The 23,052-nt window shown below is 36.5% G+C and overlaps 1 protein-coding gene and 1 long non-coding RNA gene across 2 annotated transcripts in view; one reads left to right on the top strand and one right to left on the bottom strand.

Moving 5' to 3' along the window:
• The window catches only part of LOC109261596 (uncharacterized), a 70,700-nt gene that overhangs the window by 25,601 nt on the left and 22,047 nt on the right, over positions 1–23,052 (top strand). Inside the window, exon 2 of the long non-coding RNA XR_008422551.1 lies at positions 18,308–18,680. This is a non-coding gene — a long non-coding RNA (uncharacterized LOC109261596). The remainder of the gene's footprint in view (positions 1–18,307; positions 18,681–23,052) is intronic.
• The window catches only part of STRIT1 (small transmembrane regulator of ion transport 1), a 37,560-nt gene continuing 29,125 nt past the window's right edge, over positions 14,618–23,052 (bottom strand). Inside the window, exons 2-4 of the mRNA XM_053903694.1 lie at positions 17,446–17,645; positions 14,821–14,916; positions 14,618–14,721 (exon numbers count right to left, since the gene is read on the bottom strand). Coding sequence (XP_053759669.1) covers positions 14,825–14,916; positions 17,446–17,458 — 105 coding nt within the window. The 5' untranslated portion in view covers positions 17,459–17,645 and the 3' untranslated portion in view covers positions 14,618–14,721; positions 14,821–14,824. The remainder of the gene's footprint in view (positions 14,722–14,820; positions 14,917–17,445; positions 17,646–23,052) is intronic.

Genomic DNA, 23,052 nt, shown 5'->3' with positions numbered 1-23,052 from the left:
TTCGTATGCAAAGTGGTAGGTAGCAGAATGACTCCTTTGTAAAGATGTCCACATCCTAATCCTTAGAACCTGTGAATATGTTACCTTCCATGGCAAAAGGGACTTTGCAGATGTGATCACATTTAGAACCCTGAGATGAGGGAATTCACTTGGATTAGCTGGGTGGGTCCAATGTAATCACAACCATCCTTAAAAAGAGTCAGAGGAGGAGATGAGACAACAAAAGCAGAGTATCACAGTGACGCAATATGGATCTGAAATGCTATGATGCCAAGTTTGAAGATGGAAGAAAAGGCCATGAGCCAAGGAATGCAGGAAGCCTGTAGGAGACAGAAAAGGTGAGGGAACAAAATCTCTCCTATAGCCTCCAGAAATAACACTAACCTGCCAACATCTTGATTTTAGCCTACTGAAATCTATTTTAGACTTTTGACCTCCAGAAGTGTAAGATGAATTGGTGTTGTTCAAGTCACTAAGTCCTCAGTAATTTGTTACAGCAGCATAGGAAACTTAGGTTAGTGATACACACTTGGGTTAGTGATATACATCTGTTTCCTGGCTCTGTCTGCAAGGAGGGTCAAGAAGCGGTGGCATCCCAGCAATAATGGGGTATCGTGCCCAGATCCTGGCTTCTAAATATCATTCTCCAATATGAGGTACAAGGGCTCCTTGGAGAAATGGCTGATTCTAGGGCTGGGGATGAGAAAATGCAAGAAAAGTTTGGAGCATTTTATAGCACCAGAAAGTAAGGAAGCACTGTAAAAAATGACACTTCAAAAAGGCACAGGAACAAGACCGAAAGACTTTCCAATGGCCACAGTTGGAGCAATCTGAGTAACAAAATAATCGTAGTATTGGACTATTATTCAAGGAGGAAAAATCCATGAATCCATAGTAATATAAATTAAAAATTAAATATATAAATACATTGGTGAGAAGAGACAAGTCCTCCTCACAAAAAATTCCAATTAACAAATGTGGAAGAAATGAGGGAAACAGAATATCACCATTAGAACTCCACAGCAATAATTTCTGAGGCAAGATCCACTGATTAACACAAAACTTTAAAAAGAAACAGAATATTTGCATAGCCTCAAAGTACCTCCCCTCAAATATTTATCAATTACTATAGTGGTTTTACCATGTGTCCACAAATTGTTTGATAATCCTCCCTCTAGGAGGGAAAGCTTAATTCCCAACTCTTGAGTGTAGGCTGGACCTAGTGACTCACTTCTGAGGAATAGAAGAAACCTGGAAAATACTCCCCTCAACCAAGTGATCACAGCTGAATCACTGGTGATAAGTCATGTTGAGACCCCTGGTAGGATGCCAAGAGAAAGTCCCATCATCTCTGTGGTGGTCATCTCCCAAATCTAAAATCTTAGCCCAATTACAGGAACACAGACAAACTCAATTTTAAATTGAGACAGAGCCTAAAAAATACCTCACCACTCTTCCACAAAAGTGACAAGGTCCTGAAAGACATGGCAAAACTGTCACAGATTGGAGAAGACTAAGGAGATATGACAGCTGATTTCAACGTGGTATCCTGGATTGGATGCTAGAGCAGAAAAAAGATACTAGTAGAAAAATTCTTAAAATCCCTATATCTCTGTTTCTCCCTATCACAATGTAAGTTGCCTTCCATGACAGTAGGAACCTTAAAATAAAAGAAGACATTTTATCTGTTGATATAACCCTGTTGATATAACCCTGTTGATATATATCTGTTGATATATCTGTTGATGCACCTAGAACAGTATCTGGCACATAGTGCATGCACAATAAAGTGCTGTTAAGTTGAATTTAACCTGACACATTCAGATCCCTAGAGTATGGATCAGTCTTCAAAGGATATCAGAATCCCTAGAAGCTGTCATATAAATTCTTTCTGTTCAAGTCAATGTATATATATTAAATAGAACTTTATTATTTAGACTTAATAATTATTTTCAAAATTCATGATATGTTACCATATTAAATTGCCATTTTTATAGATCAAAATAGGTGAAAATTCCAACTTCATGTAATTCAAGTTAATAATTCTATGATTTTTATCAGTTCCTTGCTACTAATAACTATAATTCAGTTCCAATGATTTTTTAAACCACTTTATTGAGGTATGGTTGACATACAAAAAGCTGTATATATTTAAATCTACAATTTGTTGAGTTTAGTGATAAGTATACACTCAAAAAACCTTTACCACAATCTATGACATAAAGATATTCATCACTTATCTTTTCTTCTTTATTTATTATTATTATTTAATGTGTGATAAAAACATTTAACATAAGATCTACCTCCTTAACAAACTTTTAAGTATACAATACAGTTTTGTTAACTACAGGACCTACGTGGTACAATATATCTCTAGGACTTCCTCATCTTGCATAACTGAAACTTTGTACCCTTTCACTAATTAATACCTCCCTGTTTCCCCCTTCCCTGGCAACCACCATCCTACTCTCTGCTTCTATGACTTTATTTATTTTAGATTCCTCATCTAAGTATTAGGTAGTGTTTGTCCTGTGTCTGACTTATTTCTCTCAGCATAATGTCCTTCAGTTCATCCATGCTGTCATGAGTGGCAGGATTTCCTTCTTTTAAAGACTGGATAATATGACATTGTATGTGTATACCACATTTTCTTTTTTTTTTTTTTTTTTTTTAATTTTTTTAGTGTTTTATTTTTGAGACAGAGAGAGACAGAGCGTGAGCAGGGGAGGGGCAGAGAGAGAGCGAGACACAGAATCCAAAGCAGGCTCCAGGCTCCGAGCTGTCAGCACAGAGCCCGACGCGGGGCTCGAACTCACAAACCGTGAGATCATGACCTGAGCCAAAGTCAGAGGCTTAACCAACTGAGCTACCCAGGCGCCCCACCACATTTTCTTTATCCATTCATTTGTCCTTGGATACTTAGGTTGTTTCTATGTCTCAGCTATTGTGATGATAGCCTTGAGAGTGAAAATACCTCTTGGAGGTAATGATGTCATTTTCTTTGGATATATACCCTGAAGTGGGATTGCTGGATATGATAGTTCTATTTCTAATTTTTTGAGGGAGCACCGTACTCTTTACTATAGTGAATTGCCAGTTTGTATTTCCATTAATAGCATACAAGGGTTCCAATTTCTCCACATCCTTGCCAACACTTTTTTTTCCTTTTTTTTTTTTTTTAAAAAGACATCCTAACAGATGTAAGGTGATATCTTTTTTTTTCCCCACCCCAGATGTAAGGTGATATCTTTTTTTTTTTTTTTTAAACGTTTATTTATTTTTGAGACAGACAGAGCATGAACGGGGGAGGGTCAGAGAGAGGGAGACACAGAATCTGAAACAGGCTCCAGGCTCTGAGCTGTGAGCACAGAGCCCGACGCAGGGCTCGAACTCACGGACCGCGAGATCATGACCTGAGCCGAAGTCGGCCACTCAACCGACTGAGCCACCCAGGCGCCCCTGTAAGGTGATATCTTATTGTGGTTTTGATTTGCATGTCCCTGATGATTATTGATGCTGGGTAACTTTTCACCTTCCCCTTGGACATTTGCATATCTTCTTTGGAGAAATGACTATTCCGTTCCTTTGCCCATTTTTTAATTGGGCTATTTGGGGCTTTTTTGCTAGTTATGGGAGTTCCCCATATATTCTGAATATTAACACTTTATCAGATATACAGTTTGCCAATTTTCTCCCATTCCATAGATATCCAAACTGGGATAACTAGTTGGTCACCTTGACCAATGCCTATATGAAAGTGTACTGAAGATTTCAAGGTGTAAGGGTTCAGGCTCTGCCAGGGCTACCACACCAGCCAGGTCTTCTGTGCAAGAGCCATCTTCCAGTAGGCATCTACTCAGGTAACCCCAGGAAAAAAAAGATGTCTCAGGGAACCCTGTGTTATGGACCAGAAAGACCCCATCCTGCACCCATCATCCCTGTAGCCACCAGAAAAAGGGGTGATTAAGGGCTTGCTCTGAGGACACAACCATAGAGCACTGTGCTGATCCAAATACTAAAAATTTTTTTAATTAAAAAATAGCATTTTATTTTTTTATTATTTAAAAAAAATTTTTTTAACATTTATGTATTTTTGAGAAGAAAGAGACAGAGCATGAGTGGGGGGGAGGAGAGAGAAAGAGGGAGACACAGAATCTCAAACAGGATCCAGACTCTGAGCTGTCAGCACAGATCCTGACACGGGGCTCAAACTCATGAACCATGAGATCATGACCTGAGCCGAAGTGGGACGCTCAACCAACTGAGCCACCTAGGCATCCCTCTTAGGTAAACTTTTAAAACTTATCTACTTCATGTTTGAAATACCATGATTTAAAGAATTTTACTATCATTAGAACCTAACAATGAGTTTTAAAACACGGACATGATCTTGTTTAGAGAAAGACAATAAAAGAGAGCCTATATCTAAATTTTATTTCCTCTTATAGTATAGTTTCCAGAAGCCCAACAAAGCAAATATGTTCATTAAGCTAAAAGGAAATAAATATCTTTTTCAAGGTTTGAGGTGAAGCATATGCAAACTAGAAAGATAATGTCTTCTCTTGGAAGGGGGGAAAATGTCATTTCCTTTTCTAAACCTTCATTAGATGAAGGGAAATCAGTAACACTTGCTTTACTTACATGAACTTTTTATCCAAAAGCCCGAGAGTCCTGTACAGCAGTGATCTTAGATCAAAAAAGTGTATTTTATGTTAGTTTCTCTGCCTCCCCATGCTTTGATTTCTTTTCAAGAGGCAGATGTCTCGAATTTGCTCTTGCATATATTTCTTAACCTAATGCTAAGTGAAATCAGACGAGGAAAATCAAGTCATTGTAAAAAGATCTCAAATCCTGCACAAGTCTTTAAACCTAGCTGTAGACCTGGCTTTGGTTTCCTAAAGTCTAACACAAAGCCAAGAATCTTACTGTACTATACATTTTTATTTTATTTCCTCTGGGGTTCATATATATTTAAATAAATGTAATTTCAACAGCAACTGGAATTAAAGGCACTTTTTATAAATCTTTTCTTGACAATATATTTAAAATAGATTTTTAAGTCTCATTGATTACAATGTTGTCTGTTTTATCAGATAATATTCTTTTAAATATGAATTTCAATGGATGCAAGCAGGAAGGAGTGAACTCTCCATTTGTTCACATAGTTTTCACTGTTCTCTACTTTTGGTTTTGTGTCTCTCACCTCCAGTACCTTGCTGTCCCCCAAGCATGTGAATTTGTGACCTCTGAATTATCAAGAATGGACTAACGTTCATCAAAAGTAAATTAGAGCCAGATTCAGAAAGAGAGCAAAAACTGTACTTTAAAAGATATTCATCATGGGCACCTGGGTGACAGTCGGTTAAGCGTCCAACTTTGGCTCAGGTCATGATCTCACAGTTCGTGAGTACCAGTCCCGCGTTGGGCTCTCTGCTGACCGCTCAGAGCCTGGAGCCTGCTTCAGATTCTGTGTCTCCCTCTCTCTCCGTCCATTCCCTGCTGTCACTCTGTCTCTCTCTCTCAAAAATAAATAAACATTTAAAAAAAATTTTTAAAGAAACTCATGGATTTCAAGAAAAAGACTGTGTCAGGTTGTTACCAATACATGCCCAAGCTGAGATGATATTTTAGAAGTTAGACAGCTTGGAGACAGAGCTTCCCAACATGAACACGTGTGCATCACAATCACTTAAAAAGACTTGTTAAAAGACCATGGCTGGGCCCCACCCCCAAAGTTTCTGATTGAAAAGCCCTGGAGTCCCAGTATGTGCATCTCTAACAGGTTTCCAGATGATGCTGATGCTACTTGTCCAGGGACCAAATACTGAGAACTATTGGAATAAGAAATACCCAGAGACTTGAAATAGTTTTAAGAGGAAGGAAACTTTTTTATCAAATTTATTTTTCATGTTACACACACACACACACACACACACACACACACACACACACACACACTTATACCCACATGGACTTTATTTTCTTTACTACATGGTTAAAATTCCTTCAGATAAAACTTAGTGGGATATAGTAGTGAATTATTGGAAAGGAATAAATAACATTTGGAAGGATGTAGGAAGACGTGTTGGAAAACTAAGGGGGGTGGGATTTAAAAATACAGAGTACATTGACTTGAGAGAAACCAGTCTCTACCTCTATGACAACGAAGGACAATGTGGTTCTGGACACTTATGTGCACAGATGATTCATACCACACAGGTCTTTGTTCTGGTTGTTTAAAAAAAACTTTATCAATTTACTAGAAAATTAACCAGATCTCTATTACAATCTTTTATCAAACAATGGATGGGCCAGACATGGAAAAAAAAAAACACAACACATCAAGTACTTTTGCTGGAAATCAGTCTAATTTACTGCAACATGATTGATGATTACTGAGCCTTTAAATTTTCACTGTTCTTCAAGTCCTTCTGTAAATAGTCACCAACTCATAAGCCACCTATCTCAAGGGAAGTGGGATTCCAACCATTTTTCCAAGGCTGAGTATTGAGTTGGACTTTCTCTTTACCATTTTTTTAGACTGAGATGATTAATCAGAAGGGCACATCCTTTCACTACCTGGAATACGGCCTTCTCCTAAATTCCAGTTGATAACTGTTAGGCAAAATTACTTCAGGCAATGAATTTCAAATGCTTCTCAGTAGCTAAATTTCTTAATGTGATATCAAAGAAAAGTCAAATATAGTTTTAAAATATAACACTGAGTTCTGCCCCACACTTGACCCTGGCCTGCTTTCCTCGAGATAATGGGTCACAACACCCTGCTTTCTACTTGGACTCTATTGTGCTTCTATTACCTGATGTATTCATACACCACGCCACATTTCTTCTCAACAGGTTTCCTTGTCATTATCTGTAGATACGCTACTAAGAGTAGTGAGCTGTTGCTGCTGCTGTTGCTGTTTTTAAACCTCTTTGGATTCCTGGATGGGAGTCATCACTAAAATGCCACTGATTTATTTTTTCTCTTTTCTCTAAATTGAATTTATGTAGACATGGATTTTTTAAAAAGTCTTCCAAAGAATTACTTTTTTAAAAGTGTTTTATTTTAATTCCAGTATAGTTAACATTCAGTGTTATATTAGTTTCAGGTGTATAATAAAGTGATTCAACAGTTCCATACATCACCCAGTGCTCATCACAAGTACACTTCTTAATCCCTATCAGTTTGTTCTCTATAGTTAAGAGTCTGTTTCTTGGTTTATCTTTCTCTCTTTTTTTCCTTTGCTTATTTGTTTTGTTTCTTAAATTTGCCGTATGAGTGAAATCATACGGTATTTGTCTTTCTCTGACGTATTTTGCTTAGCATTATACCATCTAGCTCTATCCATGTTGTTACAAGTGGCAAGATTTCATTCTTTCTTGTTTTTTTTTTTTTTAATGTTTATTTTTGAGAAGAGAGAGACAGAGAATGAACAGGGGAGGGGCAGAGAGAGAGGGAGACACAAAGTCCAAAGCAGGCTCTAGGCTCCGAGCTGTCAGCACATAGCCCTACGTGGGGCTCAAACTCACAGACTCACAGACCGTGAGATCATGACCTGAGCCGAAGTTGGATGCTTAACAGACTGAGCCACCCAGGCACCCCCATTCTTTCTCATGGCTGAAAAACATTTCATTGTATGTATATACTACCTCTTCTTCATCCCTTCCTCTATCAATGAACACTTGGACTGTTTCCATATCTTGGTTATGGTTAATGCTGCAATAACCATTCTTTCTTCAATGTCTTAGAGTTTTCAGAGCACAGTTTTTCACTCCTTTGTTAAATTTATTGCTAGGTAATTTTATTATTTTTTTGGTGCATAAAGGATTACTTTTCTGGGTATTCTGTATCATAGCTAAGTCCCAGGACTATGAAGCGACGTCTCTTAACTTGAAAACTTTTACTTTTTTAAAGTATTTTTTAAATTTATTTATTTATTTTGAAAGGAGGTGAGGAGCAGAAAGACAGGAAGAGAGAGAGAATCCCAAGAAGGCTCTGCACCGTCAGCACAGAGCCTGACAACAGGGCTTGGACTCCTAAACCTCCAGATCATGACTTGAGCTGATATTGAGTCAGACGCTTAACCAACTGAGCCACCCAGGTGCCCCGTCTAAACTTGAAAAATTTTAACTCATCACATTGTAGAGACATGCACCAGGCAACCAGACAGTTGGACTTTCAGAGATCCCATATCAACTTCACTGTATACCTCTATCAAGATTGGTAGAAAAATGAATACATCAGCCTCGGGCTTAGCGAAGAAGAAGGGGGTAAGGGAGGGACTTTTGAGCATCTCAGAGCAAGTGCAGCTGTTCAGTGCTTTAACTACATGAAGATATAGGCTAATGGAATATAAAAATGTAAGCAATATAGATACATGCCACACCATAAATAAGACTAAGTCATTTACTGTACAAGTTCAATGCTGTCTCCATTTGCATCAATCTTAAATACACACGCTGCAAGTTGGCATCTGTTATAGCAGAAAGACTATATACAACAGCCCTGGGTTAAGTTCTGCTGAGCTGGTGACCAGCTGTGGGACTTTGCCCAAATAAAGACTTCCTAAGTCTTATTTCACACATCTGGATACACCTACCTTTCATGAGAATCAAGTGAGATAATGAATAAGAAAGCACTTTTACAACCATATCATGTAAACTATCTTGTAAACACATTGCAATGATTTTGGATGGATACCCACTTAATTGCTAATAGCAGTTACTTCTGAGGAAGTGAGCAGCACTGAAGATAGATGAAGCAAATCTGAACTTTTTACTACTGAATTGTTTGAGGTTGTCAGGAGAAGAGGGCCTTTATTACAGATGTCTCTTTTAATGATAGTCTTCATATGTCTTTGTTATTAGAACTATGCAAGGATCTAAAAACCCTTACTATCTAGGGATTACATGTTTACTTGCAAGCACTTGTGTGAATATCGCTACAGCACTTACAACATGAAAACCCTCAACTCACTCTATCTGTAGATACAGAGAAAGCTTTAAAGTTCCATGTCCCTTTGCCTCTTGGAGGAGGCTCACATTTGAGCCAAAATTTAAAGTCTAGAAGGAGGCAGTTATATAAATTTAGGTGTTTGGAAAAGGGGTGGAATATGCTAGGGCCAAGAGTAGTTATTTTCCAGAACAGAACATGCAAAGTTGGCTTAGAGCTAGAAATGAAAGTAGGCAGCCCAGATATACCTGGTTAAGAGCCTTAAGTTCTATAGTACAAAGATCCTTTAATGTCAAAGGACTGACAACAGAAACCTAAGAACTTGACAATATTACATAGAAAGGGACTGAATGGAAAACCAAAAGGAGGTTAGAGAAAGAATGGAGGTTGTGCCAAGGGACGCAAATGTGGAGACCAAGAAGCATGAAAATAAAATGTCACCTAGAACAAATGTAGTTGTTAATTCTTTAAATATAGGGTAGAGATTTCCTCCTCTGAAATTTGGTGCATCTTCTAGTATAGTTCAAAAAGAATCTTAGGGGCACCTGGGTGGCTTAGTTGGCTGAGCATCTGACTCTTGATTTCAGTTCAGGTCATGACTCCCAGGGCTGTGGGATTGAGCCCTGCGTCGGGCTCCTGGCGGAGCATGGAACCTTCTTGAGATTCTCCCTCTCTCTACCTCTGCTCCTCTATCCCACTTGCACTCTCTCTCTCTCTCAGAAAAAAAAGAGCCTTATAATTTGATCATACAGTATAGTAGAAAACAATTTGTAATTTGCAATCAGAAGACATGGGGTCAAGTATTGTTTGTACCAATCACTAACTATATAATCATGAACAAGTCTCAACATTTCTGTACTCCAGCTTGCTTATTTTCAGCATGGAGTTAATGATAATTTCTACTTCACAGAGTTGTTCACTGGAATAAATAAGAATATATGTAAGATGTAATAAGGAAAATTGTGATATTAATAATGATTAAAATAATCTTACATTAGTTGGGCACGTAGTAAGTGTTAGACACTGTGCTAAGAGCTTCACGCTCTTAATATATCTCATGAGGCTGTTTGGTTAAAGGTAATGTTCAGGCATTCATTCACTTATTCACTTGATATATATCCATGAGACATCTTCCTGTCATGTCTATTGAATCCTACATTGTCACACATCCTACATTGAAAGAGTTTATTACGCTCATCATGGTGAACATTTTGTAATCAATATAAATGTTGAATCACTGTGTTGTGTACCTGAACCTAATATTATATGTCAACTATACATCAGTTTGAAAAAGAGGATCTGCCATTTATTTAGTGGGGAATGTGTGTGTGTGTGTGTGTGTGCGTGTGTGTGTGCGTGTGTGTGTGTGTGTTTGGAGGTAAGCGTGCTCAGATAAACTCTTACCAAAATGATAATGTCTAATAACACTGAATTCTAAAATAATGTTCTTCCAATGGTTAATCAGTCGACTCGCTTTTAAATCTGTTTGGTGGGGGGTGCCTGGGTGGCTCAGTCACTTGTGCAAATGACTTCAGCTCAGGTCATGGTCTTGCAGTTTGTTGGGCTCTGTGCTGACAGCTCAGAGCCTGGAGCCTGCTTCAGATTCTGCATCTCCCTCTCTGACTCTCTCTCCCTCTCTCCCTGTCAAAAATAAATAAACATTAAAAGACATTTTAAATCTGTTTGGCAGATTGAGACCAGTATTTTGTCTTAAATTATCACCGACCCTACTTATTTGTATCACAAGACTGAGAATCCAGATGCATTACTCGAGTGGCAGTGAGATCCCAACAGCTCTCAGTATGTCTGGTATCTTGATATGGCAAATAAACTAAAGCCTGCTTGCTTAACTTTGAGGAGACTCCTGGGAGAACTCCTCGAAGAAGCCAGGCTTGAGGAACTTGACCCAGTGATAGTGAATTCAGTGTGGCGGGTGCCACTTGAGTCTGTCTGGCTCTGCCCTGGATGTATGTCCTAGGGAGCCAGAGGGGAGGTTGAAAATGAAAACTAAAAGAACTATTTAATTAAGCCCTGAGGAACATGTAACATTAGGCAGCACTGCTTTAGAACTCCACAAACAACTACTTGCACACAGACCAACATATAGGCCCAGTGAGGGCTGCCATGGGAGAGATGGGGGAAATGGGAAACCACCCACAGTGTCTCTGAGACACGGCTGGGTCCTGGAGAGAAGTGGTGACTAGAGCAGGGGACATATTCATAAGCCCATGTGAGTTCCATGAGACCCTCCTGGCTTCCTCAGCAGGAGGGTGCAAGAGCCAAGGAAGTTAGAATTACTGATATTAAGGTGATTTCATTACTCCCCATGGGCTACTGAGACCAGAAAAGAAGTGTCAATTCCGTACAACAGGGAAATAGGAGGAGAGTGAGAGAGAATATTAAATAAAGATAAGAGCAGAAAATGAAGGGAAAAACAAAATTGGACAGATCTAGCTATATGCTTGAAGAGGTCCAAAGCAATCTCTCCATCTAATGTCAATGGGCTCCAGAGCAAGTTTCTACCTTTAGCGAGATAAATGAGGAATATGCCCAATGTCTATAACATCCTGATGAGATCACTGTGTCGATTAAACTAGGGGATTGCATTTTCTAAATGCAAATACATCCTATCCTGAGTATATCTTCACATGGTAGAGATGAGAGAAAACAAATAGGATGCCAGGTTAGAGGCTTTAAGCACATCAGTATGCAAACCACTTTTTAAGCCGGTTTCCATTTACTCTCCACTTCTGGACCAATTTTACAGAGCAGGTAACCTGTAACTCAAAACAATCTCTCCGTGACCCTATTTCATTCAGCATCAAGATTCTAATCAATATCCTATTTCCTTTAATAGTCATAGGCATAAGCTCTAAAAATAACTTCATCAGCTCTATATTTGTGTCATTTGGCATTTTGAATTTATAAGGGCGTGTATGCCCAGCCCAGGGAAATTACTGAAAATGGTCTTAAATCTCCGATAATGGCCTAAATTTGAAGCCCTGGGATATTTCTGTCCTTCCAAAAAAAAAAAACCCACTTTGTGCCCACTCAGGATTCGTTCAGATGATTTATAAGAAATTGCATACCCATCTCACTTTGCAAAACAGGAAATCACTTTCAAAGGAGAGCAGAATAAAACACCTTATCCATCTCATTCTCAGGGAAATTACCAACTCAAAATATTCTTCTGCTTTTGATGTTCTTCTTTCTTTCCTCTAAAGGAATCTCAGGCTAATGTATATTTATGTTTTAAGTGGAACTACTGTGCTTGTCTAAGAAAGAAGAGGAGAAAGGGGATGTCTGAGAAACTGCAATAAGCAAAAATAAAGGACAGTAAGTAAAACAAATAATAAATAAAACTAGGAAATTTCCTCAGAAAAAAAGAGAAATTCAGGTTTATTTTATTATAAGATCGATAGATGCTTATTACTTGAAAACCTTATATCTGTTTGTGCACAGGGATCTCTCCTCCAGGACTTATCCTTGGGAATTTTCTCAGCTCTATTGAGCTTGGTAGATCATGAGGAGTTTCCTTAAACATTTCAAGACTCAGTGGAATTTGTCACTTTTCCCAGACACAGAGAGTGATAAACAGCTTTCTTTAAACTTTTTTATATTTTATGTCCTAATAGGTATTAGAAAAGTAGTATTTCTCAGCTCTAATATCAATACAGGTCTTGGGGTAGGGGAGAGGCATAGGGTGGGTATTATGATGATGTAAGGCTAGGCATTAATTCAGTCAAAAATATCAAGAAACAGTTAACCATCATACTCTTCTCAAATAGGTATAACTGCACTTTGACAGAACGTACACTGAAGATTTTGGAAATTTAAAAACATATAAGCTTCTATGCCTTATAAGATCTGTATGCAATCATCTACTCAGATGTATTATTCACAGATCACTAGTCACTTCTTTGAGAATTCCAATCCAGCTTAAATTGCTTCAACATCTTTAAAGTTCAAACTTAGAACATCAACATTGTGTATTCAAGGATATTGTAGGGGGAAAATAATTAACCTTTTGGTGCATATTTAGTAGTTGTCTAATTTGAATTATAGTCTATACGTTGAAAAGGTAAGAAATGGATTCACCAATAAAGAGTTTAAATTTAATAAAGAAAATAAAATTCACATATGTGAAAATATTAGTGGACAAATAGTACTAGGTCTCATTATACTTAATGTAATTAAAATATAATGTAATGTAATATAATTAATATATAATAGTGCAATTTTTTTGCTGCAGCAATAAACAGAAAAGTGGCTGGGACTTACCAATGTAAGCTGTCGTGGATCAATGTCTATATGTATCTGGAGGAATGCCTACATATACACATACACTGTAAGTGTGTTTTCCAAACTTCTATGGTAATAGAAATCACCTGGAGAATTGATTTTTTTAATAGGCTTTCTCCAGACCTACCAAAATAAACTCTTAGAGAAGGAGTTCAAGAATCTGTATTTTTAACAAATGACTCAGTCAATTCAGATCAGGCAGGTTTAGAAAACATTGTGGTCCTCAAAACAATCCCATGAGAATATTATTATCCTTCTTTTATAGTTGGGAAAACTGAGGTTAGAGAGATTAATTAACTATTCAAAGGACTCCCAAGTTAGGATAAAGCAATCTGACTTCCAAAATTTTTGTTCTTTTTTACTGCGCTAGGCTTTCTTTGTTCTCTGAGAAAATGATCAGGTTGGATGTGGAAACATAGAAAAATAGAAAAATTCATTTCTATTCCTCCTTTAAAACGTTACCTTCTGTTTTAAAGTGCTGGAGAAAAGAATACTGAGCCCTTGAATAAGAATGTGCATATTGATACAGCCCCCTACATTTTATAGAAAGGTAGAATACATAATTCTGTACCTGGCTTTTTTCACTCAACACTTTGACCTGGGGATGACATCACATCAGTATATAGAGACTCCCTTCATTCGTTTTCACAGACATCCAAGTTAACACATTATGTAGCTAGAACTCAGTTTATTTAGTCAGCCCCCTGTTAATGGACGCTTGGCTTGTTTCCAGGTTTTTGCTATAACAAATTATGCCTTAATGAGTAGGCCTGTGCAGATGCCATTTTGCAGTTTTACCAGTGTGCACCTGTGGGAAATGCAATATTCTTAGAAAAGGGATGGCTGAGTCAGAAGTTAAATACATATTTAATTCTGATAGATATTGACTGTCAAACACCTCTAAAAATTCTGTACCATTTTTAATTTCTAAAGGAAGTATATGAGCATGTTTTATTCCCCACATATATAAAGTCAAACATCTCTGTTTTGTCCCAGCTACGAGGTGAGCGATGGTTCTCCAGTGCGGTTTTAATTACACTTCTTTTATCATGAGCAAGAGGGGAAGGGGAAGTTTATATTTACAGCTTATTTTCTGTGAACAACGATCTCTATTCATCTCTAGCTCATTTTTTCTATAGGGTTTTTTTTCAGTGGGCACCCCCCCAAAATTTTTAATGTAATTCATCAAACTTTTCCCTATTTTTAGTCAAAGTTTGGAACATTTTTTCTATTCCCAGGTTATAGAGAAATTCATCCATAATTTCTTACAGTTCTTATTTGTAGTTGGAATTTTTAAAAGTTCCTGAAAAGATTCATATGTACACCAAAGTAACAGTTTACAAATCCAAGGTTAGAAAGTGATGTCAAACATTGCAGTTATTTACATGAGAAATGTTTAATAATCTGTCATGTTCATGTTTTTCTTAATTCTTCTAAATGAAGTCAATCTGAAGTCTTCTTGCCTGTATGATAAAATGTTCCATTAGTAAAACAGAAAAGATTATTCCTGGAGTAATGTATGGTCTTTATGAATAAACATATTCAATTATTGAAAACTTTACCTTTCTAAGAGAAGACAACATAAACCATTATGATGCAGCCCACAATCCAGCCAATCAAGAGAAGAATAGGGACCAGAAGGTGTGATAGTGTAGATTCTGCTTAAAAATAAAGAAAAGAAAAGAGAGTAGGTAGGTCATTTTGGCATCATATCTTCTGAAGATAGAGAATTTATTTGAGAGAATAAATGGAATCTGATAATACCAAGAGGAAAAAAAAATACACTCTTCAGTCACTCTCAGACATGATTATTATCTTCTGTTCTACAAAGGGTACGTGAGACTCAGCTGGGTATTTAAAAGGAAAGACCTGTGTTCAAATGATAGGCTTTCCTTATACAGTTACGCGACCTTGGGCAACTCTGAGCTTGAACTTCCCTATTTGTAGAGATAATGAAACTTGTGATATCTACCTCCCTGAGTTGTTGAGAGGATCAAATGATACTGTGCATGTGCAAGAGCTTTGCAAACTCTAACCTTCCTGTGTGTGTGCCTAGGGTACACAGAACACATCCCTGCATTTGTTCAAGAACACAGAGAACAGCTGTTTACATAGAAACAATCGAAAATGACTTTTGAGGCAATTCCTCCTAAACTAAATAATCATAATATAGGGAAAGTTATTGAAAATTGTTGTTAGCCTTCATAGCTGACTTTAATCCTAAGTATCATAGGAAAAGAAAAGCATTATACCTTATATGATCATTCTCAACTAGAGAAAAGAGATTCTATTTGGTTAACATATTCAATAGAGCAACCAACACTGATCCAACACACATAAAAGACATTTAGAACAATGATTACTCCTGTGTCTATTTTGAACTCTAATCTGAAGAAAGCAATTTATAAAATTATCATTTTTAAAATATTCATTGTACATGCACACCACACAAAAAGACATCATATAGAATTAATGTCCACACATAAGGACTCAGATATATTCTTAACTGAAAAGCACAATTGGGTTTTGTACCACCAGCTAACAAAGAGAACGCATATTCTTAGCAACTGTGTGCCTGTTACCATTTCTATCATTTTAAAATGTGAAGTTTTTTTTTTTAAGTACTATTAAAATCATCAGGAAAAGAAACACTTCTAAAATTAGGAGCTCCTCTAATAAAAGCAAACTTTGTGCAGTTAAAGTGAATTTTAATAGTTTAAATCTATCTTTCCAGGAATGTTGGCATGTCTTTTAACTCTAACAAATTCAACGGGTTTTCCTTGCTTCTCCATCTCGCTTTGACCTTGAACAAAGCATTAACCACTCATGGAAAAACCTTTCTCTTTACCTGCCTGTGGTATTGCTTTAAGTATAAAGCGAACATTGTGATATGCCCTTTACTCTCATTTGGATGAAAGCCTTTTTATGAATTAAGGTGCCATTACAGTGGGAGTACATAGCAGTGATTTTTTTGAACTGTTCATATATGCGATTTCTCTTTTTTCCCAGTTTCAAAGAACTTAAAAATTAATACAAATATTCTAATTGAGCATTTATAAATATCTTATACAAGCATATTTTTGTACGATTCTAAAATTTACATATAATAAAGCCCTAAAAGTATATATCTCATTATTTACTACTCATTGTAAAACAGTACAGTTGACTGCATTTCAACATTCAGAGTATGCCTGCATTTGTGTTCTTTTAACATGAATATTTTAAGTTTTACCATAATCTGTAGCATTGTTTTGAAATAGGAATATATAGGAACACAATATACTTTGCATAGGTCACTTATATTATGGCACAACCAAGCACAAAACTTCTTTTTAAATATGAAGAGTGATTTCAAAATGCTTCTCTCTGTCCAATTCTGAGCATGCCCAAGAGGTTATACCTGGAAGTATCCTTAAGGGCACTGTGCACTGAAACAAGACTGTCTGCATTCAGAATCTGCTGCCACCACTTTCTATGATCACAGGCAAGTGACTATACTCGGCTATGCCTCAGTTTCCTTATCTGTAAAATGGAAATGGAAGACAATACTGCCTATCTCATGAGATCATTGTCCAGATTAAGAGCAAACAGTGTAGTGTAAAAAAGCATTTCTTGGATACAATATATATTGAGCCCCTTCTGTCATAGTAGAGTCAATCATTTTTCTTAAATATAACACACATTTTAAAACCAGAAAATAAGAAATTCAGATCTGAAGCATATCAGAAACGACTAAGTCCATTTTATTCATTTTCACTTTAGAGGCAGAAAACAGGCCCAGAGAGGTAGCGGAGCTTCCCCAAACTCACATGGCTGATCTGTGGACAGCCACGAATTGAGGACAGAATCAAATGTCCTCAATTCTGGTCCAGCACACCACAATACCTCAAATCTTGTATAACACTCGAGAATAACTGACTCCCACCTCTTTCAAAACAAGCATGAACAAATTAAGCTCTTTTGTTTGTTTGATCCTTTGAAACTACATGTAACGTACAGACATAATCCATAAATTGTACATTGAATGGCTTTTTTCGTAGCCATGCTAACATATATGATTAATGCCCATTTAGCAGAGATACCACATTCTTAAGAATAACTGAGAAATACTAAATACTGGGGAACATAAAATAAACCAGGGAGCTTGGGCCTGTCTTACCAAGAGGGTCTGATGCCTTAAATCTTACCTTTTTCAGCCATTCTTCCTGTTGCTGGGTGGGTTGGTCAGGGCCACGCTCACCTCTTCGTTGTTGTCACGCACCGTCTCTTTGAACTTTAAATAGAGAGATATCTGAAGAGTGTGGCAGCTGCCTCTCTCCTGACTGCCAATTGTCTGCAGAGTGATGTAAGGTGTTGGAGAACAGATCTCCCCTGGCTCTTCTTTATCCTGTTATCATGGAGGAAGCAACGGGCTACATAAGCTAAACAATTAAAGAAGTTGAGCTATCCTAACCCAGAGATGGGCAGATTTTTAATTCACCCAATGCCTTCAGGCAACATGGAGAAAATGTTTAGAAAAGGGGGTGTACAGAGGAAAAATGGCATTGCAATTAGACAAGTTCTATCAAGGAGAGAGGGTAATCTACTGGGGGAAAAAACACTTTGGAGTCGGAAAGACCTGGCTTCAAATTCCAACTCTGCTAGTTCTGTAATGAAGGCCAAGTTGCTTAACCTGAGTATCAGCCTCTTGAATTTTAAAATGAGAATAGTGATACCTTTCCACAGTGGAGGGGTCATAAAGAGGAGATGAAAAAGCTATGTGGAAATACAGACATTTATTACATTACAGGATGCAAAAGATAAAGTAAATTATGTGGTGCCCCTCACTGTGAACCATTCTAAAAACAGAACATTTTAATATAAATGTACTAGAAACTAAAACAACGAAAGGCTGGGGTATTGCCTAGAATTTTCAGAGAGCAGTCATAAGCTTGTTTTTATTAGCAATGTATAAAAATAGGACATCCCATTTTTCAAAGTCCAACCTGGTTTATGTAATACGACCTAGACTGTGCTCTAGATTCTCACTGGAATAACTTTAATTTTCAGGTATGGATGGAAAAGTTTTGCAAAATGACCCTGTGACCAACTTCTCAAAAAGTCCACCACGAGATTAAGGGTGTCCTTCTTGAAAAGACAAGAGTTGCCTGACCAAGTCTACCTCCACAGAGCTCCGAGAGGGAGGTGTCCCTTCAAATGACCACATCTCATCATTCACCAGAATCCACCCATGGTTCTCCATCTCCCAGAAAATAAAAATCTGAACTCCTCATTGAGTACCTGAAAAGCCTCATCTTCCTACTTTCCCACTTGCAGTGACACCTCAGCCACAGTGAATCCTTTGTGATATATGAATTCAGGATGAATTGATTTTTTACCTCAAGTCATATGCCTATAATTAGACTGTGCAGCCAACAATCTGGTAAGTTTATTACATGATTATGCAATATGTTTATGTTATATCATTCAAGCACAGTTGTCATCTCTCTCTTTCTCTATATACAATTTAAATGTATTTTTTAAAATGCCTGGGTATACCAGGCAGAAGAGAGACTTGTAATATCTATGTAACAAAATCCCTGGTAAAGTCCATTTTTTTTTAATACTAAATAATTATATATTGATAAAAGGTTAATTGAGGCAAGATAAACAGAGATAGAATGAAAAAGTGATTAATCTCACTTAAATACTGATTTTTTAAACTAAATAGATTCAAATGAATACCCTATCTTAAGACCAAAAAAAAAAAGATATTAAAAAGAAACAGTGACATACCGTCCAAAAAACAAATATACATATATACTAGTATAAAACAATTTGCCTAAAGTGGTTAAAAACAGAATGTATGAAAACATTTCTACATTAAAATTACCTTAAGCTTTCTTTTTTGATATAAAATTGACTATCATTAACATTGCTACCAATTTGAACTTTGAGGAAGAATTACTTTATAACTCATCATTTATTTTTGTTTTCTACAGAAAATGAGGGGGGGGGGAACTAATTCAATGAACATGAATTGCCCAGATCTCAGAAAAGAGTTCATGTATAGAAACCAATTTGACAATAAATTTCATATATTGGAAAAAAAATAATAATAAAAAAATAAAAAAATTAAAAAAAAAAGAAAAGAGTTCAGTCTAGAATCTCATTTCTTTGGTATCCCATCAGTAACTTTTAAAAAATAATTATAATGTTTATTCAGGAAAAATGTTTTATTCACTAATAGACTGAATTCACTTTGAACTCACAAATGCAAGGGCTTCTTTTGACAATTTTCTAATCTTCCTCTTAGGGCATACCATTTAGGAATGTTTTACATTTCTACTTTGCATAAAAATTTCTTCAAGAGTTCTCAAATCCCTTATTATCAAAGTGACATTAGATTCTTCCAGGGCACTTAAGGTAAAAAAGTCAAATATTTGGCTCTTTATTCAAGATAAATCGTAATTCTTCATTTTTCTAATTTTTTCTAACCATTAGTGTCTGGAATTATAGTGGATAAGTCTTCACATGATAGATTAAATGGACAAATTCCTCTTAAGACCTTAGCTTACCCAAACTGATTCAAAAAGAAAGAAAATTTGAATAGACTTATAACAAGTAAAGCAATTGAAGTTATAATAAAAAAAATGTTTCACAAAGAAAAGCCCTGAGGGGCCCCACGGTGGCTCAGTCGGTTAAGCATGGTTAAGCATTAGACTTCAGCTCAGGTCAGGATCTCGCAGCTTGTGAGTTCCAGCCCCAAGTCAGGCTCTGTGTTGACAGCTCACAGCCTGGAACCTACTTCAGATTTTGTCTCCCTGTCTCTCTGCCCCTCCTCCACTCACACTCTGTCTCTCTCTCTCTCCCTCTCAAAAATAAACATTTAAAAAATAATTAAAAAAAAAAAAAGCCCTGGAACAGATATCTTCACTGGTGAATTCTACCAAACATTTAGAGTTAACACCAATACCTCAAAAACTATAGAAGAAGAGGGAAGACTTCCCAACTCATTCCCAACTCATTCTACAAGGCCAGTATTACTCCAATACCCAAACCAAAGATATTATAAGAAAAAAACTACAGACCAATCTCTCTAATGAATATAGGTGAAAAGTTCTCAACAATAAACTGACAAACCAAATCCAGCAACATACAACATCCTGAATTACATCCCAGGACCAAGTGGGATTTAACCCAGGAATGCAAAGTCAGCACAACATTCAAACACCAATTCACGTAATACACCATATTAATAAAATTTTTTTAAAAGCCCAAAAAACAAAACAAAAAAAAAAAACAACACATGATCATCTCACTAAATGCAGAAAAGCATTTGACAGACTCCAACCAACCAATTGGTAATAAAAGCAAACTTCCCCAACCTCATAAAGGGAATCTACAAAAACTCACAGCTAGCATCATATTTAATGGCAAAAGACTGGATGCCCCCCCCCACCAATCTCATGAATAAAACAAGAACGTGTACACTTATACTTTGATTCAATACTGTACTGGAGGTTGTAGCCAGGAGAATTAGGCAAGAAGATGAGATAAAAAGTCATCCAAATTAGAAAAGAAGAATTAAGCTATCTTCATTTGCATATAACATGATCTCATATACCAAGAAATCCTTAAGAGCCCCTTCTGCACACAAAAAAACTCTCATTTTTTTAAATTTTTAAATATTTATTTATTTTTGAGAGAGAGAGAGCATGAGCAGGGGAGGGGCAGAGAGAGACACACACACAGAACCAGAAGCAGGCTCCAGGCTCTGAGCTGTCAGCACAGAGCCCTATGTGGGGCTTGAAGTTGTGAACGGTGAGATCACGACCTGAGCTGAAGTCAGATGCTTAACCAACTGAGCCACCCCAGCTCAAAAAACCCACCCCCCCAAAAAACTCTTTTAGAAGTAATAATCAAATTCAGCAAGATTGTAAAATATAAGATCAACATGCAAAATTCAATTGTATTTCTACACAATAGCAATGAACAGTTTGAAAATTAAATTAAAAAATAACATTACAGTAGCATCAAAAAGAATAAAATACTTAAGAATAAAGAATAAATTTAATCAAAGATGTATAAGCCTTGTAACTAAAGACTAACAAACCCTTGCTGAAGGAAATTAAAGAAAATCGAAATAAATAGAAAGGCATTCTGTGTTCACGAATTGAAACAATATTGTTAAAGATGGCAGTACCACTCAAAACAATCTACAGGGTGACTGTATTCCTATCAAAATACCAATGGTCTTTTTTACAGAAATGGAAAATCTAATCTTAGAATTCATATGGAATTGCAAAGGACCCTGAATAATCAAAACAATCTTAAAGAGGAAATACAAGGGACTCACACTTACTGATTTGAAAATGTACTATAAAGCTACAGTAATCAGTAATGTGTGGTACAGGCATAAGGAGAGACATACAGGTGAATAGAATAGAATTGAACATCCAGAAATAAATCCACTCACTAGTGGTTAATTGATTTTCAACTGAGGTGCCAAGACAGTATATTAGGGAAAGAATAGTCTTTTTAACAAATGGTGCTGGGACAACTAGTCTTCTACATACAAAAGAATGAAAGTGAACTCCTACCTCACACCATATACAAAAATTAAGCCAAAATGAACCAAAGACCTAAATGTAAGAGCTAAAACTATAAAATCAGAAGAAATCGTAGGGGTAAACAGGCAACAGTTTCTTAGATAAAGAAACATACATAAAGTACACATAAAGTACAAGCAATCAAAAAAAAAAAAAAAAGATAAATTGGCCTCATCAAAATTTAAAACTTTTGTATATCCAAGAATACCACTGAGAAAGAAAAAAGATAATCTATGGAATGGGAAAAAATATTTGCATATCATATATCTGACAATGGTTTAATATCCAGAATATATTAAAAAAAAAGTCTTACAACTCAACAAGAAAGAGACAACCCAGTTTAAAAAGGGCAAAGCATTCAAATAGATTTTTATCCAAAGGAAATGTATAAGTAGTCAATAAGCATATGAAAATACACTCAAATCATTAGTCATTAGAGAAATGCAAATCAAAACCACAATAAGATACCACTTCACCCCCACCAAAATGGCTAAAATAAAAAGTTGCACAATAACAAGGGTTGACAAAGATGTAGAGAAATTAGACCCCTCATACAATGCTGGTAGGAATGTAAAATGGTTCAGCCACTCTAAAAAACAGTTTTGTAATTCCTCAAAATGTTAGATATAGAACTACCTTATGACCTAGCAATTCCATTCTTAGGTGTATACCCAAAAGAATTGAAAACAAGTATACAAAAACTATATACAGAAGTTCAGGGCAGCATTATTCATAAGGCTCAAAAAGTAGAAACAAACCAAATATCTATAAACTGATGAATAGATAAGCTAAATGTGGTATAGCCACACAGGGTAATAGTCAACCATTAAAACATGTTTTGGTACATCCTACAGCATGGTTGAACATTGAAAATATCATGGTATGTAAAAATGTCATATTGTATTGCATGATTCTGTTTATATGAAATGTCCACAATAGGAGAAACCATAGACACAAGAAGTAGATTGATGGTTGCTTTGGACTGGGGGAGATGGGAATGGGGAGTGATGGCTAAAGGCTATTGAGTTTTCTTGGGGAGTGATGAAAATGTTCTGGAATCAGATAACAGTACTGGCTGCACAACTTTGTGAATATACTCAAACCACTGAATTGTACACTTTATTTTTCTTAGTGTTCATTTTTGAGAGTGAGAGAGACCGAGCACAAGCGTGGGAGGGGCAGAGAAAGAGGGAGACATAGAAT

The sequence above is a fragment of the Panthera pardus genome, unplaced genomic scaffold (assembly GCF_024362965.1).
Source record: "Panthera pardus isolate Hobbes unplaced genomic scaffold, ASM2436296v1 HiC_scaffold_16, whole genome shotgun sequence".
NCBI classification, from domain to species: Eukaryota; Metazoa; Chordata; class Mammalia; order Carnivora; family Felidae; genus Panthera; species Panthera pardus.
This window is presented reverse-complemented; position numbering and strand designations above follow the sequence as displayed.